The sequence below is a fragment of the Gallinula chloropus genome, assembly GCF_964237585.1.
Source record: "Gallinula chloropus genome assembly, chromosome: 6".
Taxonomy (NCBI): Eukaryota; Metazoa; Chordata; class Aves; order Gruiformes; family Rallidae; genus Gallinula; species Gallinula chloropus.
In genome coordinates, this window is record NC_140091.1 from 10,156,351 (window position 1) to 10,184,226 (window position 27,876).

A 27,876-nucleotide genomic window follows, 5' to 3' on the forward strand; every position below is an offset into this window, starting at 1 on the left:
TAAAACATGAATTGAAATTCCTGAGCAGTAACAGGAAGAAAAAACAGTGCTTAGTTAACTAACAAAATAAACCCATCACAACTACAATGAATTCCGGACCGCTTATAGTTAGCAAATTGGATCCCAATAAATGTATCCCTGTAAAATGTATATTTATTGGGATTTTTTTCCAAAAGCGATTGAAAATGCAGTGGAAGAAGACTTATCACTGGTAATGTCACTGGGTTTAGCACCAGCTCTTCACATCTCTTTCACAAAAAGCAAAACCCATTTTAGAGGAGGGGTCTCCGCGGGCACCAGTGACTGACTGGTCTACGGCGGCGTTAACCCAGTGAGACCCAGTCCATCCTCCACTCCTCTTGATAACATAGGTCTCCCCAAGAAGAACAGAGCGATAACGGGATGTTTGTTATCAACTGAAACCCATTCCTCTGCCCATCTTGCTACTCAACACGGTTCTGGAGAGCACGTACCCAAGAAGTGCAGAGGGCACTTTGGGAACTATCTAACACCAGGTCACAGGAGCAGGAATTTCTTCAATGCTCCCTATTCCCAATTTCCAAAATGCCAACAGCACAATCTAATCCTGCAAATCAGCATCGGCAAAGCACTCATTTTGGGACTGTCCCCAAACATTAACTATGGAGAAGTTCAGAGCACACAAAAAAACCTGTGAAGACCCCATACTTGGAGCGTTTTTGCCAGAAAAACTAGAACAACACAATGAAACCATCAAACATCTCTTTAAAAGGCCATGCCTTAAAATACAACAGTGTCAACATTTGCAGAATTCACTTTAACAGAGCATAAGGATTTTCTCACATCTATAATGATAAATTAAATCCTTCTGAGGAACTATAACACACTCTATGCATGATAAGCAAAATATTTTTTAAAACTGGGACTAGAAACTCCTCACTACCCCAAAAATACAGCTTTCCACACATCAGAAAAGCATGTCAAGACAAATAGTGTGCTCCCACAAATAAGTTACAAGATGAGTTTTCTGTTTTATTTAAGTCATTAAAACATTCATGCGTCTTTGTGAATTCCCAGTCCTGAGCTATTCCAAGGCTGAAGAAACCTCTTTCCTTAAAGAATTCCTCCACTTGCCTTTCAAGATATTCAATCGCCATCAATCTCCTTAATGCACCTTCTCTACTTCATGCCCAACTTGTCCTCAGCAAAGACCACCTGCAGAACTTTCCAGCAGCTCCTGTGATGATGGAGTACTTCTCTGCCCACTAAATGTGTAGCTTCCAGGGCCCTGCTAATGACACTGCATCCACTGGACAGTTATAAATAGCCAATGTCAAGGACTTCCCCAATTTCTCATCTTCACCATTGCCAAAGTATGACATTAATTAAGCCTGACATTAAATGAGAATGCAATTAAGCAAACAGTCCACACAAAACCCATTACTTTCTGGACTTCGTTCACAGCAGCTACATTTATCACTAAGTAAATTCACTTGGTACTAGACCATCTTCTTTTAAATAAAACCTCTCATTTTAAAAGTGAGCCAAACTTCTTGAAAAGTTTGAAGTGGTACCAAAGAGATTGCTGAGGTCAGCTTGAAAAAGAATATCCTGAATATTGAAACTTTTGTGACTGACTACACCTTAAAGTTAACTACACATCACAGAAATATTCTTGAATGTATTTTTTAAATATTTCAATCAGGATGAAACTTGTAGTGGCCCAGTAGCTTTCAAATGAAAGTAACTTTCCTGTGTTACATTATGGTAAAGGAAAGCTTCTAATGGAAAACCAGTTGAAATACTGATTGGTAAAAAGCCCTCTTTTCCTAATTATTCAGTTACTTGAATAGTTTCATGGTACTGTCTCACATAAACACTTGATGCTTTCAGATTTAACTTTTTTAGATACAATATAACTCTTTTGAATAGTCTTAAACCCACAATTTCTCCTCACTAGATATATCTAGAACTTAAAACCATTTTACTAGCAAAGCTAAACTGTTTGGAGGAGTCACAAAAGAGAAAATACATTCCTTCTCTCTAAAGAGAATATCAATTTTATTTGAAACTTTAAATAGCATACCCAACAAGCACAGAAAAGTATTCTTCTGTACGTTAACACAGATGAGCTGAAGAAGTATCTGCTCTCTATCTCTAACAATATATAGTTAAAACTCCCTAACATGTAAAAGCTCCAGCAGAAACCTTTGGTCTTTCAATACAAGGAAAGAAAAAAAGTTCTTCCTATGTGCTTCTAAAAAAGGAGGGTTCCTTTAAAAAAAAAAGAATTACATGGAAGATGTGTGTTGAGCTATTTGAGGCATCATTATTATTTGAACAGTGACCTACGCAAATGAAGAACAGACTGTCTGTGAGCAGACTGCGATCTCAAGGCATGTAAGTAACAGTCGGACAGAAAACATTAGGTTGAATATAACTCTGAGGTTCACTTTGCCAGGTTACACAACCTCAGATTTCTTTGGGTTTTGGTGGAAGTCAAAGTCACCCCAGCTCCAGCCATCACCAAGCCTGCGCAGAACTGAAGAGCCAACACTCTTTGCACTGCAGTGTGTTTCAAGCACATTTCAATCATGAAAAGGGCTCCCAGAGACATGTTTACCTGAGATTAAAGCAAGAAATTATAGCAGGGGCTCGTGGGGGTGAAGAACAACCCACCTTCCCTCTGGTGTGTATGTCCCATGTGGGGAATATGTTGGTGCCTGCACTAGTTAATGTTTCCTTGGACCAGAAAGACGCACTGAACTGTGGGAGAGTTAGTGCTGGTATACCTGAGTAAGAGCTGCCAACTGCTCATGTAACTTTAATCCGGCCCAGTTACTGAATTAACAGAAGTTGCTGTAGTAGTGGGTAGCCTGAAATGCTATCTAATTCCCTACAACATCACTGCACAGCTTAAGCATCTGCAGCTGCTCTGATTTCGCAGTCCTAAAGCAACTCCTACAAAACTGTACTCACTTCACTGTAGAAGATGTTAACTACAGCTCTATCATCACAATTAGGATTTTCTAAATGAAGACACTACCTAATAGTGATAAAAGGCAGGCACTACTAAAACACAGTTAATTCTGTCCCAAATCCTACGAATATTTAATATTTCTTTACATTTCTAGTTACAAAAATATCACCACTATTCTTCCCAAATAACACCAGTAAGACATATAGCAACTTCAATATAACATAAGCCAAATATTATTTCAAGCTCATAAAACCGGTGATTGGGCTCAGATGCCACGGAAAGGTCAATTATCCTCTTTAAATAAGTTACTAGAACTCACATTCTTTCCCTAGCCTTGTCTTCTTCATGTGTGATTCAAATGTCAGACGCCTGATTTAATCAAATGCAACCTCTGTATGTGATTCAAATGTCATAAAAAAATGAGATACTTTTCATGAACAATAACAATACTGAACATCAGTTCTGAAAATCTCACGTTTATACAGAAATCCTCTAACATTTTATCCCAAATGTTCTCGAAGACACCCAGTACCACTAGTCAAGAGCCCAGCACCTCAGAGTGCTGCTAACCTAAACATCCTCATCCAAACGTTCTCCTTGTTCTTTGACAGCCAAAATTTATCCAAAGGAAAACAAGGGTCAAGCCTCCTGTTGCCACCACAGCATTTCTACATCCCTCTCATGTGTTATTTATCACAATGCACTTAAAACTTTCTTTCCAACCTGTAACACGGTGTGAATGAATGCACAGTGAAGACAGGAAGACATCTTAATCTCTTCTCCTGCCACTCCAACCTGCATCAGCCTCTCCGTGAAGAAACGGAGCACTTCATCAGCCTCAGTTCCTTGCAGAATTATCCCCCCCACCCCAGCTCCCCATGCCAGGTGACAAGACCAAGACGTTGCTAAATTCTCCCATAACGGGGTTTTTGTACATATCCCAAAGAACTGTAATACAGCCCTTGATGGACACTGTCCATAACCCATTCCAACAAGACTGCTGCAGCAAAGCAGGTATGAAAAAGCCAGTGTTACTGCCCGCCCTCTGCTTTCCAGGGAAGCTACAGCACAGAGAGAAGCAGCTGCGAAGGCGGATGGCACCCTTCGTCTCTTCGCAGGGTCTGAGGACTGCGGAACCACCAGCGGCTGGTTAAAACTGAACCAAGACAATGCACAAGCAATTAAGGTAAAATTGAAGTGGGTAAATAAGAGGGTTTTGTGTCACTCAGCTCACAACTAAGTCACAAAGGCAGAAAGGGCTCCCCTTGGCTATGCAGGATCACAACCTTCCAACACCCATCTCAACCGGTACAGATACCCGGCTGAGGAGCAACACGGTGCCTGGGTGCTTCGGACTACACATGGTGCCCAGCTGGCAGGGAGTGCTTTCAGCACAAGAACTTTCAAGCCTGAACTCCAGAAAGATCTTGGGCATCAAGATCTAGGTTTGGTTCTAGGTGTAATTTAGTTTGAGCTGGTTCTAGGGGTAATTCAGGTTCTTTGCTCCAACCCAATTTCCAGTGCAGGACCTGACGCTCGACAGCTTGTTTCTTGGTTAACACACAGAGGATCAGCTGAAATGCTAAGGATATTGTAAAGCCCTTGCATTTGCCACAGCTTTTCTGAGACAAAAAGCTTATTTTGTAGGATGTTGGCTAAGAAGAGTTATTCTGGGAGCAAGGGGAATGCTAATGTAATGAGCAGACTAAGAGGATGAATTTTACATTTTCAATATAAATTCTTAATGAAGTTAGAGCATGGGATAAGAATAGACTTTACAAAATAAGCCACGGTACAGAAGAGACATGAGAAATCAAAACCATGCTTGGGAAACATCATGAGTGCTGGTATTTAAAAAAAAAAATAAAAGAATACAAAGCTCATCCAGTTTTAAAGACAGAATTACATCCTAATTTAGCCATGATTTTTTAAGATAAATTGGTCCTATTTTAGTTATTCCTTCACAATAATAAGAATATTCACAGCAAAAGCTTTTAAGATTTAAAGTCTGGGAAAGTCATGATAACATATCATCAACCAGCAGGCAAACAAACTACTCAAGGTTGTGAGCCTCAGAAAAAGCAGGGGCTGTACAAGACAAGATGAACATTGAGAACAAGCCCAGAACACTGATTTTTATATAACTACGTTTTGATACATCTCCATAAACTGTTTCACAGTCATTCTGGGAAACTCACAAAGGTGATGTATTATAAAAGTTACATTTCCTAAACCATGCACAATATTTAGAAGCTCTTCTAAGAAGGATTTATTTTATATATTACTTCTTACATGTACATCCATGTATATGTAAGTAGGGACATACGTGTTAGAGGTCTAGAACACAGAAGCAGATTTAATAGATAAATTTCCCAAACTGATTTTTCTGCCTCAAAATCAAGTTCAGAATAGACAGATGTGGAAATCTTACTGATTTATGCAGTTTGGAGAGAAAAATTCCTTTTAAAATACTAAATAAGTTTAAAAATTTGCAAGTTTGCAATGTTAAATCTCACTTCATTCCACTGTAACATCAAAAATAGCACAAAGAAATCTAAATAATATAGCTACAAAGCAAAATACGTAACTAAATTCCTAATCTTTTAAATAGATGTACTTATATAGTCCACCTCACTAGGGACCTTTTAAACATCCAGGAATAAAGAAAATGTCCATAAATGGGAATATTCATCTTATGCTCATTTTACCATCTTTCCTTCCAAATTTCGATTGGGAGACCTGGCATTGTACAGAGTTTATGGATCACAGGAGAAAAGATAAATCAGAATTTAGCACAAAATTTACGCAATTTCTTAAGATCTTCTAACAAAACCAAGTTCAGGCTTCCACACTAGCCATAAAAATGAAACTAGCAATAAAAGTAAACCATCTTTCCAGCTCGTGAAATTATTTGCCACCCCACACAAACTAGTAAGCACACAGAGAAGCCGAGCCCGTGTAGATCATGCATGCAAATCCACACCACCTGCTTGTCGGAAGGAGGTACCTGCTGCAGAGAAAACAACTCACAAAACTAATTAATAAAGTACTTCTTCACAATACCAACCACTTACAATAACAGTATGTAAAAAACAGACTGCGGGGTTCTGTGGTGTAGCCGGCAGCTGCCCTTGTTTTTGGTAAGAAGGGGGAAGTTGTTGCAGAAGCGACAGGTCACCGTTTTGTGATCCATCTTGCTCCCCGAGGAGGCTGCGCACACTCAGCCATGGGGTGCAGGCTGGAACACGTCCCCATGGGCTGGTCCCTCCATGTCAGAGATGAACCCAGCTGTAATCAAGTCCATGTTGTTCAAATTAAATGGCAGGTTCTCTGCGAGGGCATCGCAGACGCCGGTGAGTTAAAGGAACACTTCTGGTCAATGTGTGTGTGTGGATTCACTTGGAAAATTGGTTGTTTAATGATTTTTTGGAATCTTCCAGTTTCTTAGAAGCTGAAAGCATAGTTGCATTCAAATGAAGAGGAAAGCTGACAGGGACTCTTACCAGATTCCTTTTGGTTCAAGTTTTTTACTCTAAAAATTTGCTGAGAGATTTAACGTGACCTGTTCTGTTATCATTTCAAATTTCTCATCTATTGACAAATAAATCTGAGAATCACAGGAACAGAAATAGGAACAATATATATAATAGAGAGCACAATATTCACCTCCTCAGGCAAGCTGTAGCCCAAACATCCATTATCACTTCTACTTCTGCAGCAAGTCTGCTAATAGAATCAGAAGTATTACTTCCACAACTTTTCTTTTTTTCCTAGTGTTTATATAAATAAATGCCTATCTCAGCCCAGAGATGTGACAATGCGACTCTCATCGCACAGCAAGTCTTTCCCAGACGGCTGGATCAATAACATCCCTGCTCTAAAGACCTGAAGGTCTAAAAAAAAGGAAGGACGGGAAGGAAAACAAAGGCACACAGAGCTCTTTCACCACGGCAAAGATTACTGTTTGAAGATTTTATTTTAGAACATTAATAATTCATAATGACAGTGTAATGTAAACTAGGTTAGAAGATTATGCTCTCAAGTACCACACAAGGCATTGAATGACAGAATAATAACCACTAGCCAAAGCAGCAAAATTTTAGGAGGTGAATGAGGGGAAGGGAGAGCTTGGAGGACTAGAAGCAGTATTATTTGAGACGAATGATTAGAAACAGGAATAGAGACACTGAAGAAAAAGGGAATATGGATGCAACCCATAGAAACGAGAGTGTGAAAGGATACGTTATAGATGATGAAGTGCTGCTGCAGGCCTTCTGCCATGGTCCAGTTTCGAATATTCAAAGAGCTTAAATTTGAGACAAAAGTTCAGCATAGCTCCGGATAGCAAGACACAGCTGAAAGGGGATAAAGTTTTAAGAACTGCTGCAATATTACCCTGAAATCTTCTTTCCCTTTTTACATCCTAAACTTTCCTTAAGCTTTCAGGTTAATATCGATCCACCAAATGGCTTCTCTATCTAAATTAGAAATTGCAACTCATGGCTTCAAACAGCCGATTGGAAAGGAATCTCCAGCTCCTGGGCAGAACAGTCCCACACAAATGGAAGCTGCTGTGTCATGTAATCCCTGTTTCAACCCAGCTCAAGTCCGTTAAGTTGACACTAGGTACTTGCTATTAGTACATCCCTACTATTAGCACTTCAGTGTGGGATGTCAGTGGGCCTGGTTGCACACACACCGATTTTCCATGTCAAAACTAAATATAGCACCTGGTTGCCTCATAGTACAATTAAAAACAAGTTTAGGAAGATGCCTGGGATTTTCTATCAACAACAATAAACACATGACTGCCCGGTTAAGAGTATATATTTCTTTCTCAGAATGATTCCCTTGCCAGGAATCTTTCCGTGCACAGGTTGTTTCTGTATCTGTGCTCAAGATCAAAAGGTCTTTGAGGGAGAGACTATGTGGAAAGAATAATTCTGTACAGAACCAAGCACGCCAGTATCACTGGAGAAAATCACTGTTATCCGAGGATAAGGACAGAAAAAGAAAAGCTTCAGTACTTACTACAGTCTCCTAAGAACCTTCTGAGCTTTTCATTCCTTACTAGAAACTGGTAGCTTGTCCAGCCACACCAAACTCTTGGAACAGCACAGGAGTAGTAAATGAGTCAGCTCCTATGCAGGTGTAGCAGCAGATCACAGCCTTCCAACTCAATTATACAGAAAAAACAGTTACCAATCACTCGGTTTATATAGGTGAAATGGCTAGCAAACACTAAAGCCTTCCAACTTCTGAAGTCACAAGTACATATCTTCCCCTGGGAGCCTCCAATTTCCCAGGTCAAAGCACCAGGTTATGCTTTACATGTGGCTCCACAGAGGGCAGCCAAACGGTGAGCCAGGAACAAGGCAAGAATTCACACCCCAGGCTCCATACCCCAGGGCTTAATTCTTATGCTACTGCAGCTCCAGGTGGGACATGGGGATTTTAGCATTTACATTATGCTTTCACATGAGAAAATTATACTGTTCAGGCCATCACAGCTCAGTGTTTCCAACCACGAGGTAAGTAAATGGACAGTTTCTGATCACTCTGAAGAAAAACAAAAAGTTCCCTCAGCCTGTCAAGTTTTCGGTATCACCAATATGTCCCTTCCTTGTAGTCCCCATCTCCTAGATGGGAAAAACTATTCCCAAGAATAATAACTGGTACAAAAGAAAAGGAATAAAGGGGAAAATTTCCATTAAAAAAGAAATGAATTCTGGGAAACTCATTCTTTCATTCAATGTGAGATGCAGATTACAATTCAGTTGCCAAAAGATTACCTACTCAAAATTCAAAATTTCACATTACGCATAATGATACATTCACAAAGTTGTTCTGTTACTCATTATTCCTGAATTGCTTATCTACAACGCTTCCAAAAGTGACATTATACTGTCTTGCAGTCATCTCTGACCAATTATTTAGCACATTTAAGAAAGCAGAACCTGTACCAAATCAAGCACTAAAGCAGGAGGGTATCCCTTGCTGCAAAAACAGAACAATTTCCAAATGTCATTCAAGCTGAATATAGTCCTCTTCATTAATCTGCTGACATTTGTCAAATAGGATATTCTAACCAAAATAAACTCTTAAAACCACTATCAAGTGACTTTAAACTCAAAGGCAACTTAAGTAGAGAGAGGAAACTGTCACCAACTCTTAACAAGGCTTGGGGCACTTCAAAACAGAAAATATAAAGAACCTCATCAAGTTTGAATTCTGAAATGTTTTTATCTTCTCTAAAAATATGCAGCTTTTGCTGTTTACAGGTGCTGCCCTGCTGTTGTAAAATATACGTAGTCTTCAAAACCCAAACCACAGGTGATTTTGGGCTGCACACGCCAAGAATACAACCTTATGCTATGGGAGGGATTTCTGCACCCGCCTTGAAGTTAAAGGATGGGAGCAACAAGACCCTCATCAAGATGTACCAGCAACGCCGATACATAACAGGGGACCCCATCAAAACAAGACAGGCGTCTCCACCCCCAGCCCTTGGTGGAGGTGAGCACCCTGCAACACCCAGAAGCCCATCTCTTTGCTGCAACAGAGCAGACTCACTGCATGCCTGACCCCACTCGTACACCCAAACAAGCCATAGCTCTAAATATAGGTCTCCCCTCATCTGCTGCAACAGCTTATACGAAAAAGGCTTTAAATAAAGGCAGGCAGGCCTCCTGGCCCCCTTGCTCAATGCCTGCGTAGAATGTGTTCTTGTTACTTACCACAGTTATTGATTAAAGGCTTGCTTCCTAGAATAGGCTTTTTATGTAAATATATTAATATATTCTTAAATTATATCACAGATGTCCATAAAATTATAATTATATAAAACTCATAACATTGTAATTACACGCTGATCAAGTAATTATGTACTGTGCTCAAACACTGAGTATTCTGGAGCAACGTGAGGTTTCCCATTTTGTTTTACTTAAGTAAGACAGCAAGGATCTGACCATCATCACGTTCAGAAATGGTGACCAAATTGTGTACAAGCTAGGAAAAAAATAATCTATGACATTATTCTGCACAGCTATAAAAAATTAATGACTATTATCAGTAGACTTTATCAAGGCTAGAGCCCCTAAGGGAAAGCATTCCTACAAAAATAATCTCTACCATATATCCCTATAAGAACTTGTTCCACAACTGGCATGAATTCAAGGAATCATAATAGCATGAGAAAATACCCCTGCAATAATCCAGCTGAACCCAACTCTTCCCTTGATTTGTTAGGATAAAGCAAATTTCCACTGAGACTTCACATCACTGCAGCACCCACAGAGATGCCAGAAATAAGGCACCTGAATGCTTTCATCCTTGATACCACAAACAAATTAATCCATTTCTAGAATTGCTGAAACTAGCTTAGGTCTGGCCAAGGGTGTTACAGAGCGTAACCTCTTTTGAAATGTGGGGGAAATGCCCGTCCCTTGCGTCTCAAGGCCCACCACTTCCAAATTAGAAAATTAATTCATGACATCTTTTAAGCAACTTGATATCAAGAAGTGCTGTAAATCCATATTTTGATTAAATCAAAGCACAAATATGGGTGTACAAAGACTTGCCAACTCATAAAGAGGACCAGCTGTGAAACATGGCCTCATTTTCTTCTTCTGTGATTTGACTTCCCTGCTACCCCCAGAAGAGTGCAAGCCAGATCCCACATAGGAGACCAATGCTTCAGTTTAATTTTGGACATCATTCTCTTTTCTTTCAAAAGATATGTGACCTTAACTCTAACCCACGGTCGTATCAACTACAGCAGCCTTATTTCACCTGCTATCAATTTATTTTTACTGTAATCATGCCACTTCACATTTCCTTTTACCCTTCTGAAAGGTTTACACTCTTCTCAATTGTTCAAAGACTATACAGAGAACATTTTCATTCATAATTAGATTAAATCCTTCAGAAGCCATGAACTTCCACACTATCCGACCTCACGGCAGACGCACCAACAGTTGTTCATCTGTGCATATAAAAGTAGCAGCACCAGACACAGGCAAGGTGGGAAAACCTCTGTAGGTTCTCACAAACGCCATACACCAAAGGTAAAAAGCAAGAAACATTTACCATTAAGGCCTAAGTTTTTCTAGTTACATTTTCCACCAGTATCACTTGCACAGCCATGGAAATGAACCACGGCCTGGCTAACCTGAGGGTGTTAAGCTGAGTAGATCAATGAGCAGCGACTTGCCAAGATGAACCTTTGCTCTAAGCAAGCAGGAATGGCTATCACTGCTACCGTAACCAAGTAAACAAAACTACAACAAAGAAAGACAGGATAAAACAGGATCAAGAGCTGCACAGGTGAAAGCAACAAGGACGAAAATAAAAAGCTATTATAGTAGACCTAAGCTCTTACACAGAACCATGTATCTGTGAATCATCAACCATCCAGTATTTAGAGAGCAGATGGCTGGAAGTCCCCCATATGTAAAAAATATTATTACCAAGGAGAGGCTATAGTGACATTGGAATATAGCTTGACACTAAGACTTTTGTATGAACTATCCTTGAAGAGAAAATTATTGACTGACCCCTGTCAAAAACCTGAGGACTGAAGGATTCTCAGAGAAAAAAAAGTAACTACCAAAAAGGCTTTTGAAAATGATCGATAATCATTAGATCTCCTCTCCAAAAAGAATGGGTTTCAATTGACTTTACCAATAATCTGATTTTGATACCTAATCACTACTCATCAGTCTGTTAATTAGCTGCAACGCTCAACAGCATTTAATCACCCTTATCGTAAAGGAACGTTAGCCAATACCAGCCTTTAAATAACAAAAATTCCTTTGAAATTATATTGATGGCAATGACATTAAAATGCTAGGACACTGCTCTTTAGTCACTGCCCTGCACCTCACTGCGAGCACTGCCAAGCAAGCACCTTATTAACGATTTTCCCCCAGTGCTGCCCACCGCGCAGGGAAAGCAGCAGCACGCTGGGCAAGCGCCTCGCTCTTCACAGCGGCACACAGTTCATACAGATAAAGTGCAACATCCCTTTCCTTTGCTGACAGCCCCATTTCCACCCAACTGATGTAAAACAGGTTCCTCTCCATCAGAGGGACAGATGCCTAAAATAGCTCAGCTTTGAATTTGCTGGTTACTCCTACCAAAGCTGGCCAGCAAGAGCAACCTCCCTCTGAAATAACAGTCCAGGTTCAGGGGCTATTGCATTACCACCTGATGAGTAACTGAAATTTGACCAGCGACATCCACGCTGCAGCATGTGAACTTCAAACCCAGCCCTTGGATGGCTCTGCTGGCTCAAGTTTTAAGTAGGTACCACTGAGCTCCGATTTCATAACTGCGTGAGCCTTTGTCTGCGACTGTCTCACTAGGTGAAGGTTCTTCTCAGTGAAGAAGCTGAAGGTTTCCACTGGGGCTGCTGATGGCCATTCATGTTCCAGGGTAGCACAACATGGAGAAAGAGCTAATCCTTCAGGAAAAATAAATCAGCCAAGCTCTTAAAACACTTCAATATAAGCTAAGCTGGTTTAGACTTTTCCTCCTGTTTACAAACGCTTGTGCCCCTTACTTAAGCTATCTAAGGAGAGGCTTGATTTACTTGTTAACCTTTGCAGACCCCGTGTTTGGAGATGGAGATGTCAGCTTGCTGGCTCCTGTAAGAAACTAATGTGGATTTACAGCAAAGCAAACTGAGCCCAGTATGTTAGCACAGACCCTCTAGTCTCAGCAAGGCCTTTTAAGGATCCCACTCCAGGCTGTTTTATAAGTTGGTTTTCTTGACGTCAGCGATGCCTGTGAGGGTTCCTTTGCTGCACTGTACAAACTGCACACACGGTCGGACATTATCTCAAGGTATGAGCAGGAATTCGCATGCACACACAGATACACAAGTTTCTGCTCCTTAATTCATTTTATCTTCTTCTCTACACATGCACTAGAAAAGTTTGTACCAACAAGCAACATCAACCTGAACCTGGCTGGCAGTAAATTACGACTACAAAGCTGTTCTCTTCTGTTAGATACTATTCTCTTAAATTATAAAGCTGGTAAGTTCATTCATGGTCACACCAACACCAAACTGTTAGAAATTCCTATTTGATACCTCTCCTTACCTCCACTGAAAAGGATGGCTGTAGCATGGACTAGACGGATTGCTCTGGGGTTTTTTGTTCAGGTAAAATACTAGAGGAGAAGTAACAAGTGCACAGTCAGCACTAAACGGGAATTTAAGGTGCTGCAGACCTGGAGCAGATGTAGGAGAGAACATGTGCTGATGACCGTCACTTCCTCGGCAGTGGGAGTACAAAGGAGAGGAGATTCTGACAAGGTACCACGATAGGGGAAAAAATATAAATCACGGTCAATATCACATCTTCTGTTTCCTTTAAGAAAAAAAAAGACTTCCAAAACACAAGTTATAATGCAATAAAGTGATCGAAAGACATTATTTCAATTATCATCTGAATCAAAATGTATTTGTCAATCAATTTAATATCTATTCAACGTTATTTTTCCACTATGGAAATCTTCCGATCTGGAATTACCCAAATCCTTTTTTGGTAGTGATTCCCAGGCTTTCTGGAATACACATCACTGTGTCAATGCTTAACATGAACCCTCACATTGAGGAAAAATTCACGAAGTTGATAATGGCACCAGTAAGAGACATGGACCATTTATCTCACAGCCTTCACAGGCTGCAGTTTGGGAGCCATGGTTCCACACCATGACTGTGGCAAGAACAGGCAACCATGAAAAAACTAATTACACAAACCATTAACTAGAAAACAACATTTAGAACTGGCGGGGTTTTATAACAACAACTAATTAAGCCTGAAAGCAGCGATGCAAAATGGCTTTATTCTAATTTTAGCAGGGGGAAACTGAGGCAGGAAGCAGTTAAGTGATTCATCTGCAGCACATCCATGGCAGCATCAGGATTACAGCTGAGGACGTCGATTCCCAGCTCTGTGCTCAGTTCTGTAAACTATGCCTTCTGCAGGGTGAGCAGCCAACACATATTGATATACACAGGGAGCACAGAGAATTTCTCAAATCAGCAGCTTTCCAAAAAGCTATAGACAGATTTCAACATAAACATAAAAAAGAGGTTCTAACACCTACTGTATGGAACTATACACGATGAGATGTCCTGCACTAGAAACAAAGTACAAGTTAACTTACAAATATTGGCATTATGAAGTGTGCTTATGCGTTAGAATACAAACTACTGCCACCACATTTTTACAGATATAACTTTGATTTTGACTGAGGGAATTGCAAACATTTCTATTTACCATATAAATAAAAAGTGAACGTTTACAAAGGGGAAATGTGGAGCACACTTCAGTTCTGTTCAGTATTCAGACACTTTACACTGAAAGCCCTGCAGTCATGCACATTTGTGAATGTCCCTTGCTTTAAATTTCCTAATGAATCCAAATACTTATCAGTAAGTAACCTTTACAGATTGGAAATCCTCCTCACTAGCAATCTCTGCTTAAACAGCTGATGAGCTTTACAGCCCGCAGACAGAAAAGGTTAAGCCTGCCTCTTAGTCTGCTCCTCCCTTTGCTGAATATGTGGCAGAGCTCATTTAACCTCCTCTGCTTATGCACATAGTATTAAATATACAATTTCCTTAATTTCAGCTAATAGAAATAATAAATGTAATCATGAAGGTCATAAATAGCAGTTCCCATTACTAGGTTTTGAAGCAGTAAAAGGGAATTGCTTCTTTAAATTTCATTTGTAGAAATGCACGTGGCAATGTAAATAAAGACTTTTTGCTTCAGATCAAGTTTTCAGCAGTATTCTTAATCTAAAAGGTAATAAAGACAGCAAAGGTTTCTAGAGATTTGAGCACTGTGATGCCTTTCTGGCAGGTTATTAAAGGTACTTTTTAAATCTGAAGGGTGATCAAACCAGAAAGAGTTACAAACATTCGGTTCTACTACATTAATCAATGCTTGGTACAACACCTAACCACCACCTTAAAACATTTCAGTATTGCTTCTTTTTTGGCTATACTTTATGGTCAATACTCCACAAAAGTAAAATGTTAAAGCTTCCAAATGAAATTCTGTGTACAGCCAAACAAGCAAGACAGATCAAGTTCTAACAAATAAAAGCAATGTCTACTGGCCACGGAAAACCCTGGCATGTTCATTCCTCATAGTTTCAAATCTGAAACCTTTAAGCACGATTTATTTTTCACAACAGTTCTTACTGGATCCGCAGAGACGGGGCTCCAAGCCTCTGTTTCCTCCGTTTCATCATTGTACCGATACGCTGTGTTTCTTCCCAGCGTAAGAGGCTTAGAGCCGGGAAGGAGAGCCCACCGTTATCACTCCAGCGCAGGGCACAGAACAATCGGTGCAATTCCAGGCTCCTCCTGCACCCCCAGTGTCACAGGGACCTCGGGAGTTCAGTAACGGTCCAGATTAATCGCACGGCTCATGTAAAAAAAGCACCAACAAGCTAATTCTTTAAAAAAATAATAAATCTATGAGTGTATTCTTAGCACTCAGAGGAAGGAAACAAAGCCCAGCACTACGAAACGAAGGTGAAGACAAGTCCAGGACACAGAGAAGCCATCTGACCTGTCACACAGCCAGCAATAGAGTCCTGAGCCCACAGCAAATCCGTGAAAAACTTTGCCTGGGCTTCAAGGAGCACGAACGCTCGGTCTCACCAAATCAAAAAGAAATCGTAAAGCCAAAGGGAGCAATGGCACACTTGAAAGGATTCTGGCAGAAATCTCACACAGCAGCTTGAGAACTCACACTGCGATAGGAATAGCGTGGCTGCGCCCACCCAAAGCCCGTGCAGAGTCATCAGCGGTGCAAAGAGCAGCTGCTCTCAACCGAGGGGGAACAGGCGAACCACCCCCTTTTCAGAAATCAATCCCCTTAAGAACACACACAACCTCAACCTTAAAGCATCTTCCTGAGCTGGGTGTCAGCTGCAAACTTTATGGATCCAGGTACTGAAAACCAAGCAAAAGCAATTGCCGCAGCCTGGGGAGCCAAATGCTGAAGGGAGGGGGGTAGGGGGGGACCAGCTTCACTGGAAGACTGTTCCCTTGTACAATGCAAGTCTTGCATTTTTGTTTGCAGATGGCAATTTCAATCAGCACAAAATCAATTTCATGCAATTAAACTGCCCCAAAATAATGTCCAACATTTTAAAATGTGTATTTGCAAGAAGGCAGCTCTCCCAAACAAAAAAAAAATATCAAATAGATATCTCTGACAGACTTTCAAGTCCTCAAGACCATATTTAGGCAGGTGCAGACTGCTATCCACAAGTACTCATCAACCAACTCAAACTTCAGGTTACAACTTGTACCTTGTGATTCATATCACAGCAGGAGTGCCCCCCCAGTCCAAGACCACAACCTCTAAAAACAGTTATGCTCCACCAGGAGAACAAACCCCCAGTCTCTAAAGGAAGAGTCCAGGGTGCCTGTGGTGGCTGTTCTGCACAAAACTGTAATCTCTGCCCCGCCACACCGTGCCTTCAAGAGTAAGAAAGCACAGTGAGTAAAAAAAGGCACAAGTTTGGTATGTTACATATGATTTTACTATAGTTATTAAAGAAGAACCGGGATTAAGGAGTGGAAACCTGATAATAAAAACTGCACATCATACTTTTCTCACTTTAAAATCCTTGATGGAAACCTCCACAAATTCTTTGTCTCTGCGATCACAGTACATACAGCACACTGAGATCCCCCTTATTCACTGAAGCGCTTCCTTTATAGAAACAGTCCTTTCAAACTATTTTTAAAGCCTAACACACGAATAGCAACACTCCTACGGAGCTCTGCAGGAATAATTCGGCACGTGCCACCTCCAGAGCCAGCCCCGCGTACCAGCTTAAGAGCACCAGGGCTATTTTTGATCTGCTGCTTGTGAGCTGCCTCCGTGCAGCTCAGGGAAGGATGGAGTGGTTAGAAAATGCCACCTCTTTGTCTGCCCAGCTATAAAAAGTATCAGAAGCAGAAAGCTTTGGATGGAGGGGCTATTTCTTACTCTATTTACAAGCTCAACATGAGCTGGCAGCATGTGCTAGCAGCTCAGAAGGCCACCTGTGAGCTGGGCTGCATCAAGAACAGCGTGGCCAGCAGGTCGAGGGAGGTGATTCTGCCCCTCTGCTCTGCTTTCGTGAGGCCCCACTTGGAGCACTGCCTCCAGGTCTGGCATCCCCAGTACAGGAAAGACATAGAGCTGTTGGAGCAAGTCCAGAGGAGGGCCACGAAAATGATTGGAGGGCTGGAGCACCTCTTCTGTGAAGACAGGCTGTGAGAGCTGGGCTTGTCCAGTCTAGAGAAGAGAAAGCTCCAGGGTGTCCTAATTGCAGCCTACCAATACTTAAAGGGGTCCTACAGGAAAGTGAGAGACGGATTGTTGACCAGTGATGGGACAAGGGGCAATGGCTTCAAGCTGAATGAGGGTAAGTTTAGATTAGATGTCAGGAAGAAATTCTTTCCTGTGAGGGTGGGAAGACCCTGGCACAGGGTGCCCAGAGAGGCTATGGAAGCCCTAGAGGTGCTTACGGCCAGGTTGGATGGGGCTTTGGGCAACCTGGTCTAGTGACCCGGCCCATAGCAGGAGGGGTGGAACTCAATGATTTTTGAGGTTACTTCCAACTCAAAGCATTCTATGAATTTATTTCCAGATCCAAGGCAGAACAAACAGTCTGCAAAAGTAGCAGAACTCCCTGCTCTTTTTCAGAACCGCTTTTCCCTCCATTTCCAGCACTTCGGCTTCTCCACGCTTCAGGCAGGGCACTTGCTCCTGGCAGGGAAACAGCATCGATCAATTGAGCCCCAGCAGAAACGCTTACCCACTATGACAAACAGAAACAGAATGATGTACTCTGTTTCCCTGCAGATACAGAGGAAATTCTCGCAGCAAAATACGACAAAATAGAGACATAAACCAGCACTGAAGGCCAGGCAGTTTTTTTCCTGCCATCAAACTTCTTGTTGTTTCAAGGTCTAAGCATTAAAAAGATGGTAAGTAGAACCTGATACAAACTGGTATTTTCCCTTGGTATGTTTGTATGCTATTTTACAGCCAGGAAGCTGGGGTAAGTTTAGCAAATGAAATTAGCAAATTAAGATTTTTTTTTAATGAAACACCCTGTGAAATATCTAGGGCTGTAGAAACTAAGCACTTTTGGAGGTTGATAAGTAAAAGTAGAGGGCAGAGAGGAGGAGAGGGAGAGAAAGAGAGAAAACAAGCCCCACAGTGGACATAAATTGGCTTAAAAAGAGATTAGAAGTAATAAAGACCACCATAAAAGCCTTGCATATGTCTTTAGCAAACAATGTCACGTTGCTTACCACATTTCATAAAGATAAACATAAGGAGGTAAATACTGTTTCTTACCAGTGTACCTATCACCATCAGAACAGCAGTCTGTAATATTTCATTCACTGAAATGTGTATTTTTACTGGATGTATTCTGAATTATAAATATTTTTCCTCTTTCTTATACCTCCATGTTCTCTGCCCTTCATACACAGACTTTAAAAGTGTATTTGATACAGATTGTTGATAGCAAGAAAGAATTAAATAACTTGCATCAGAAATTAAAGACTGCTTTGGCAAATGTAGTTTGCTCTTTTCAAATTTAGATGCAATGTGGGAAAGCAGTCGTTTCGTTTTAGAAGTTGTTACGTTTAGATAGTAACAAAATTACAGAAACCTGAGCTAGTAACCCTGCCTAACAAACCACGAGGATTTCAAATATAAACTCACATTTTTCATTAAGAAAAACCCCAAAACAACCTCAAACCTGAACAGGTCAGTAAAGTCCATGTTCTAAACAACTGGATTTATTAAAACCAAAAATGGCTCAAATGCAACCCCAGCTAGATTCAGTGCCTGCTGACAGCCAAGGAGGCAGTCAGGAAAGCAACGAGCTCCAGGATGGTGTTTGTGCATCTTGCAGCTGCAATGACAATCTGCAGGTCGCAGCCTGGTCTGTTGGACGTGGTGTCACTGTTAGACACAGGGACACACAACCGCATAGTCACAAGCCTTGCCATGCTGTGCAGTCCCAGTGCCCACCTTCACAGAGCCACAGAATCATAGAATAGTCTGGGTTGGAAGGGCCCCAAGGATCACAGAGCTCCAACCCCCCTGCCACAGGCAGGGCTACCAACCTTCAGGCCTGGAGCTACACAAGGTTGCCCAGGGCCCCATCCAACCTGGCCTTGAACACATAGAATCATAGGGGTTGGAAGGGACCTCTAAAGATCATTGGGTCCAACCCCCCTGCCAAAGCAGCTACCCAGCTCATATTGCACAGACAGGCATCCAGATGGGTCTTGAGTATCTCCAGAAATGGAGACTCCACCACCTCCCTGGGCAGCCTATTCCAGTGCTCTGTCGGCGGCACCCACCACCTCTCTGGGGAGCCTGTTCCAGCACCTCACCACTCTCTCTGTAAAAAACTTCCCCCTAATATCTAATTTAAACCTTCCTTCCCTCAGCTTTAGTCCATTCCCCCTTGTCCTGCCATTGTCTACCCTTTTAAAAAATTTATTCCTCTCCTGTTTAAAAGCTCCCTTCATGTACTGGAAGGCTGCAATGAGGTCCCCCCACAGCCTTCTCGTCTCCAGGCTGAACAAGCCCAGCTCCCTCAACCTGTCTTCATAGGGGAGGTGCTCCAGCCCTCTAATTATCTTCATGGCCCTCCTTTGGACCCTCTCCAAGAGTTCTACATCTTTCTTGTATACCTTCGTCCTTTCAGGTCTGGAACGTCTCTAGTGCACTTCATGAGCAGGTGCACATGAAAACTGTTTGAAAGCTGACGCCAACACTACAAAAAGCAATGTCTGTACATGCTGCAGAGCCTAAAGAACACAACAGGGTAACGGCTGAAAATAACTAAACCATTTCCACATAATAGGCTGGAGATCAAAGTTTGGGCCCATTACTTCACATCTGCTATTTGAAATTAGAGAAAATATTCATGAATGGTAATTATTTTTTGTGAACAAAGCATGAGAAAACATAACCAATACATTAATATGCATAATTTATTAAAAGGAAACATTGAACTCTGATTATTGAACCACACCAGAGACACAGTATTACCACTTGTTCTCCTACTTGTATTATTCGACCTCTTTGTAGCCTACAACTCGAGTATAATTTCCTTTAGTGTATTAAACATAAACCCCCCTAACAGAAACACATGCACTTTAAGCATATTACCAACAAAATGCTATCGAAATAATCAGTCATCCCTCTTAATGTCCCCCTGCACACAGTTCCCCCATCTGCTTTACACGCCTGCTCACTCTGCACTGATTATTTCGAGATTAGCCGGTAAGATGTCCAAGGCCAAAGCCATCGCTTACGGTGTGCTTGTGTTCCCTTCTGCTCACATGGAAGCAGAGTCACTAACAGACAGACTTCGCAGGCGCCATCCCACCATGCAGCCTGCTCAGCTTCCACCCAAGACCTCCTTTAGGTGACAAAATCTCTCAAGCTCTCCTGCCAAAAATACCGAGACATCTAACTCCTCTTCTTCATCTCCTTAATACAAACACACACAGGAACTGTTGTTTTCCATGCCTACAATCTGCTCACACACAAGAAACAAGTCTGATAACAGAAAATTTAGAAGCATTGTCAGAAGAGCTCACTCTTCTCCACTTCACAGTGGCAAATTCCTTCGCTAACCCACAGTCTAAACTCCATAGTCAACCAAAGCGATCACCTAGCAAGTAAGAGTCTTCTTCCTTCTACTTCTGGCTGGGTGAAAGGTGATAACTTCCTCCCCAGATATGAACTTTTCACAGTGGTAAATGCATTCCAGTCTCCCTAGTAGCACAGAGGAAAACGCAGAGCGGCTGGACACTGCTGTATAATACAGTTGCTACTGAACTGCTACAAAAGCCAGAGTTTGTGCACAAAATGGATGCATCTCTGGAGGGTTTCTGGCTCCAAGCCAGATACTTCATCCTTCTGTCAATTCCTGCTTCTGCTCCTGTCAGTGAACAAAAGTGCGTGAATGACAGCCAATGAATCAGGACTGAGCCACATCCATAACTATCCCGACTCATTAGCCACAGCACACCAACACCACCGTGGAACCAATTTTATTTTCAGAATTTATCTTTGTCTATGAGGTTTACTGTTTTTTCAGACAGAAGAGCTAAGAACTGCCCACAGTCTGCATCCTAAGCATGCAACGTCAGGCAACCTTTTTTGACAGAAGAGTTCAACAAATTTACACATATCGTGTGTATATTTTTAACATGCTTACACACATGCATTACAATTATGCCCTTTCTTCGTATACATTTCCCTAATTCCTGATTGAAAGACTAACAGTGGATTTAAAATCAAGCAAGCACTCCAATACTGGGTTATTTAAATCCTGTACATCACCTCCACGCGGCCCTTTTCTCTGAGTGCACTGCTGACTTCTTAAATAGTTAAACTTCAAACAACAAAAAATCACTGGACAGCATCGACTACAGAATCTGTAATTCCACACACAGCAACCAGCTAGATAACACAGGCAACTAACCAAAGACATTTCAATTCTTCATAGATTTTCAGTCTCGCTAGTAGCTGCAACCTTGCGCTTAAAATTTATGGCCTGGATCTTTCTGACCTGGGTTGTTAAATTTCTTCACATAGTGATGGCTTAAAAGGCACTCACTTGGGCAAGAAAAAGCAAGTAATGAAAACTGAAGTCAACATAGAAATGAAACATTCAGTCATTCAGTTTAGATGCTACTAAATAAAGCACCACATACTTTGTTTGTATCTCCAATGTTTCAGGTGTGAATGTATATGTCATACCCACCTCAATGCCTGACGGAGGGAAGGCAGTATCTCTGGCATCCTCAATTTCAATTCCAAAAGTTTTGTACAAAAATATCTAGAGTTGCATTAAACAAAATCCCTGCTGGTAACTCACCGCTCCATCATTGGTTCAGAGAACCTTCACAATCTTCAAATGCTGACCACCACCTTTCTTGAAAATCTACCAAATATAGTTAACCCAGCTTTCAAGGCATACTGGCTTTAGAAAAATAAGTAAGTGCAGTCAGTGTTTCATGTTCTCTAAATAACTCCCTGGCTGGTTTACCATTGTCTATCAACTAAACAAAAACGTTTGGTCATGCCTCATTTTAAAAAAAAAAGGCCTTTTGATCCATTGTATTGTTCAGCCCAAATCACTGGCACTTTCCAACCACTGCATTATCCAAACACTGTTTCTTACACAAAGGGGAGAGCTTACATTAAAAGACCGAAAATCATTTCTCATTAGAGCCAGAAACCTGAGGAAGAAAGGTTATATGCTTTTGTGAGCTTCACGTCTGTAGTACAGAAGCTTTGGGAAACAATTTTAAATCATAATGCAATAACAGGCAGTACAAAAGCTTTCTCTTTTATATAATACAATCAATAACACAATTTCTTCCACCATAAATCTGTAAGCGCAGCAGAAGCTAAGCTCTTATAATATCGCTGAAAAACAAGTTAGCTTGCTAAAATTCGTTAAACATCATAATGTATGTTTTTTAAAAAATCGCTATTTGTTTAAACCATGTTTTTAAAAGCCTGTTTGTACTGACGTTTGCTGCTTTGTCCAAACGTCCCCATTACACTGACCGCTCCACAAGCAGCTGGCCTGCATAGCCCAGGAGTCGTGAGCTAAGGTTGCATGAAGAGCAGCCATCAAAGTTGTCCATACCACATAAATAATCAGTGACTCCTGCAGAGTCACTTCAGCAATGTCAGTGCAAGCAACGCTCAACACTGCAGATACTTCCGTATCAGGATCGGCTCAATAATAAGATAATTAGAAGTAAGCTTACACTGCTGTGACTCTTCCCACTACACTTAAGGAAATGAGTAGAGGCTTCAGTCATGGAGAAAGCCAGGATAGCTGTTCTCAAGTGCATGACAGATTCTTGACAGCGCTACCAGAGAAAACAGCGTCCCCGCCTGTTTAAATGATTTCCACAACTGAACAGCTACACATGTTCAAAACGAACCAAGTGATGAACAAAGAAGTATTATACTTACAAGCTTCCTCTTCTGGGGAGGCTGAGCTCCTTCTGGAAAAAAAAAGGGGGGGAAAAAGGATTAAAACTTTGAGTTAATTTTAGATATCATTGCATACAATTAATTTATCTATCAGTAAACGACCAAGGCCAAGCATACAGCAACAGGCACGCAGCACCCACTCCCAGCACAGTCACCTGGCATACAAACACCACTTGCTTCACCCAAATATCATTGCCCTTGCAGTCACAAAAATCACAAGTATTCAACTGAGTAGGTAAAACTCTGGAATTGAAGCCCTGGTGCTGGTAAGGGATTCCATCCTGCACACCTCACCCGCATCCTATCCCGGCCACCAGCTTGGTACACAGGGTGCCTAGCATCTGCTGCACATACCCTCTCACCACAAAAAGAGAAAAGAAAATGCAGCAGAGTGGCTTTGGGATGGTTTTTTTGGAACACGTGCGTTACTTGCGTTATATATTATCACAAAAATACAGTGCCTGCCAGACAACCCGCCCCACGAGCAGCACTGCACACCTAAGTAGTGACAGCAAAGGCAGACCGGGGCCTCGAGGGTCTTTATTCAGGTAAAGAGACCGCGAGCAGCCTCCGAACGGCACCGAGAGGGTGCTACAGCACCGCGGGACAACGGGCACGGCCGGGCTGGTTCTCCGCGCCCATCCCGGCTCAGCGGGCGTCCCACCGGGCCTGGCCGGGCCTGCGCTTCCGCAGGGGGCCGCTAGGTGGGAGTCGGCTCCTGCGCTCCGCCACAGGCCGCTGGGCGGGAAGAGCGGCGGTCAGGGAGGGACAGGGTTAACACCTGCCGCCTCCCCTCCGTACCCATCCTCTCCCGACGGAAACGCTGCGGGTGTCCTCGGCGGGCAAGCGGACACCAACCCCACGGAGCTGGGCTGCCTCTCAAAGCACGCCGGACAGTTGCCACAGAGCCAGCTTCAGTCCCCGGCTTCCAGGGTACTGATGTTCTGGGGGTTGGGCTCGATGTTGAGGTCCCTTTGAACCCCTACAATTCTGTGATGTGCAGACTGTATCGCTCATCGCTGCTGAGAAACACAGCGGTGTTTTCACTCAATATTGAAATAAAAGCCGCTAGGAAAAAAAGCAAATCCATAAAATCCGATGACGTCTTTTCCACACCATGTTAGGGAGCACCGCAGACTGATGAACAGTGGTGCTGGCAACCTGTCATGAGCTGGGTTGTTCGGTTAATAATGTTGGGCGGCACCCAGCAAAGTTTTTCGAAGAGACCAAACAGTTACAGGTACTAGAACTAATAGTAATAAAAACAGACACCCCACCAAAAAGCTGCCAAACAAATAAAACACCCACAAAACCCCATTGAATCTTAAGACATGCCATTGTTATTTCCAAGCCTGAGCTCTCTCCGGTTTGAAACCTTGCTGCTGTTTAACAGTACTGAGCGAATTCCGTGTGCGAATTATCACAAGGCTGACAGCTTACAGCATCAAGAAATAAATTCCTGTCATTAGACAAACTTGTCAAGGCCTAATCATAACATTTCAAGTATGTAAGAGAATAAATCATTAGCATCTATAACAGGCCGTGAGGTTTATATTCTAAAAAGGTACTTCTTCCACTCTCCTTTGTTAGACAGCACTAGTTTGCAGCTGTGAAGTCTACGTAGCAATGACAGCTTTTAGCCACTGCAAATCCATGAATAGCTAAGATACAGCTATTAGATGTTATTGTTTGTGTTTACAGTGTCTTATACATGCATACGCATCTCTTACATCTCTTAGGAGCAGATTTATTTAATTTATCCTCCTTAAAGAAAATCTTTTCCATGTAGTCCAACACAGATCCAGGGAATTTCGGAATGAATGACTAAAGCTCTGGGATTTCATGGTACCAGCTGAAAAAGGAAAACAGTGACCTTTAAATCTCTTTATCTACCTTCTAATTTTTGAGCTTTTCAGGTTCACGTTTACAAGCTTTGCTCTAGTCAACGGGGCTGAAAAGCTACTTAAGAGAGGGAGAACACTTCCTCAAAGCAGTACAGCCCCATAATCCTGACTTACAAACATGTGCCACAGGAATCCTGGTCCAGTAACAGGACAAACCTTTCCCTTTCTGCTACTGTACACTTGTTTTACACAATGCTACTTTTAATATTTCCTATAATGTAGCCAATTTCAGATTAAACGCATGCAAGGTTAAAAGGAGAACTGACTCAGGATTCGCTCCTGAAATCATCCTTTGAAACCTGTGATCAACTGAGTTTCCAAATAAAAGAAGAAAGTACCAGCAGCTGACACCTGAGTGCCACTGAAATATTATTCTATCCATGTAGCAATTGTTTTCACCCAGCACCTTCACCTTGAGTAACATGGGGCAGCAGCGGAATCAATAGGCAGTAGTTCAAATGTAATATCTCTGTGGTCTCAACAACAAAGAGCACAACCAAAGCAATCAATTTTTATACCTGTTGTTCCACTATGCCTCATTTTGTGAGTCTTAAAAACCCCTTCAAAAACCCTACAGGCCACACAGCAAGCCATGCCCCGACTCCCAGAGCACTTCTCCTGCTCTCTGGAAAAGGCCAAGCCCACATCGTCCCAGCTACTTGCCCTCTTCTGCTTCTCCAGAGCAGGGCTGTTGAGAGCACTCCAGAGAACCCTCTGCGAGCTGTAGGGCCAATGCAAAAGCATCGGAGCTGGAAGTCAGACAGCTGCAAGCAGCCTAATTGTGAGCTTTGCTTCTCCTGAACCACCAGTGAGTTGGTGCCTATAAAGAAGTTACATCCCAGGGAAGAAGAGGGAAGAAAATGCCTGGAGGTGGCTGCAAGGAGAGAGCAGGCTGCAGGCAGAACTGACACCCTCCCCATTTCAGGGCACTTATGAGCTGGTTTGGGCTGAGGTAGAGTTAATCTTTCTACACAGCACCTGATAGGGGACCGTGTTTTGGATTTGTGCTGGGGAACGATGACTTGCTGGCTATTTGAGGATGTCCACTGCCAGGAAGACAGGTCTCTAGGTAACAGAGTGGGGACAAGGAAGATGCCTGCAAGAGGTGGAGATACACTCACAGGGTGGACACTTAGCTGGTTCTCAAGATGGGTTAACACTGCAATGTGTGCAGTGGGACCAACTGAGAGTTTACATCTCAAAAAGACAGGGTAGTTTCAACCATATGAAATAGCACTACAAAACCGAGAGAAGAGTCCAACAGCACTTCACAGGTACCACGTAATGGTGAAACTACTAAAAGTCTAACACACATTAAACTACAGTACAGTGGAAATGCTTTTGCTAGTAAATGCTGAGGGAGGTGGTGTGATTTGACCAGTTTCCAATCACCCTACAGAGGAGCCTGGCATTACAAATCCATGCATCCCAAAAAAATCAATCACATTTTAAGAGGTCGGATAACTAATAAAGGAGTGCTGAGCTGTGACTACGGGGTCTGAAACACTATTTACAGGGTACAGCTGTAATCCTTTAGGTAAATATGCTAGTTTATCCCGAAGGACATTTTTCATGATGAGAACGACACATGAACATTCGAGATTTCAAACCGCATCTTCCGACAGCACATCTGCCGCCCCGAGCACTTGCGCTGCCAGTACCTCTATATATTACTGTTATTACCTCGGCCAGCCTCCATGCCACCTGCTCTCTAGGTCAACAATCTAACCCTCAAAACACAGGCTTACATTTATGTTTGATTTATATGAAGTGATAAATAGCACGAGAGCATTTTAAAAGGCAGTTGCATGTTATTCACACAGAACTTTCTGAAGCAGAAAAAAATATAACTACTTTCAGAGATCCTGCAAGAAGTGTATTAAATCTTGCAGTACCCAAATGACAGGAACAGACTGTTCTGAAAGTTGTGGGGGTTTTTTATCACTTCTGTATTTCAAGGCATAATTATTAAAACATGCAACCTGATCTCTACATAACAAAAGCAGCAGCAGATTTTCAGACAACTGCTTAAAAATGAGCCGTGGGAAAGAAATTCAGCATTGTGGGACTTAGGAAAAGCTGGCTTGGATACCCTGCTTCAAAAAGAGTTCCTTATATTGGTTTCTGTTTATCTTGTTTATCATCCCAGGCCACGCAGACATAAAATCAGTCAGATGCTCTACCACAGTTTCACAACGGGACTGGATCCTTACCAGCTGTATCGTGAGGCAGCAGAGAAGGTGAGAGAGAAAATGTACAGGCCGTTTTAAGCATCACTTTTCTGTTTACATAATGGATTGTTCAGTGCAGAGACAGGGGGCATTTATTCCATCATGATCTCTTGTACCCAGAAACTGTGTCTGAAAACAGGAACGATCCAGGGAGCAGGAGGAGTGCTGGCTTCTAACGCACGCAGTATAAAATGGAAATAAAGTCTGGAAATGTGTTTGTTCATTGACCTACAAGACAACCCCTATCTTTTAAACAGATACATTATGCTATAGGAGTGTGAAGAAAACAGGAGCCCATCACTCAAAATTGTCATTTTCTCTCAGTCTTGTAATTTGTCCTTGAATATGTAGCTGCACATATGGCACAGACCCACAGGCAAAGTTGGATGCTGGAGTCTGTGCTGATGGCAGCCTAGCTGTAGTCCTTTCAAATTAAAGAGCGAACCGTCGCTACACTCAGGATGTTCCCTATTTTTGCCAGAGCAGACAGCATGATTCCTGAGATTGCCTTTGACCTTGGTTTTCAAGCAAGGTAGCTCACTCTCTTACCAGTTGGGACAATAGACAAATATTTTCACAGCTATAACAGTAAATACATTTCAGTTAATAAGTTAATATTTCACAGATGATGAAATTCCACTGACACTCATTGACCTGGTACCATGCACTCATGTTTTAATTTTTTTTCGTTTGCTGAC

General features: G+C 42.0%; 1 protein-coding gene across 1 annotated transcript in view; it reads right to left on the minus strand.

Moving 5' to 3' along the window:
* The window catches only part of MAST2 (microtubule associated serine/threonine kinase 2), a gene marked incomplete at its 5' end in the record, with an annotated part of 188,223 nt that overhangs the window by 83,359 nt on the left and 76,988 nt on the right, over nucleotides 1-27,876 (minus strand). Inside the window, 2 exons of the mRNA XM_084266399.1 lie at nucleotides 13,066-13,272; nucleotides 23,023-23,054. Of these exons, the coding sequence (XP_084122525.1) occupies nucleotides 13,066-13,272; nucleotides 23,023-23,054 (239 nt within the window). The remainder of the gene's footprint in view (nucleotides 1-13,065; nucleotides 13,273-23,022; nucleotides 23,055-27,876) is intronic.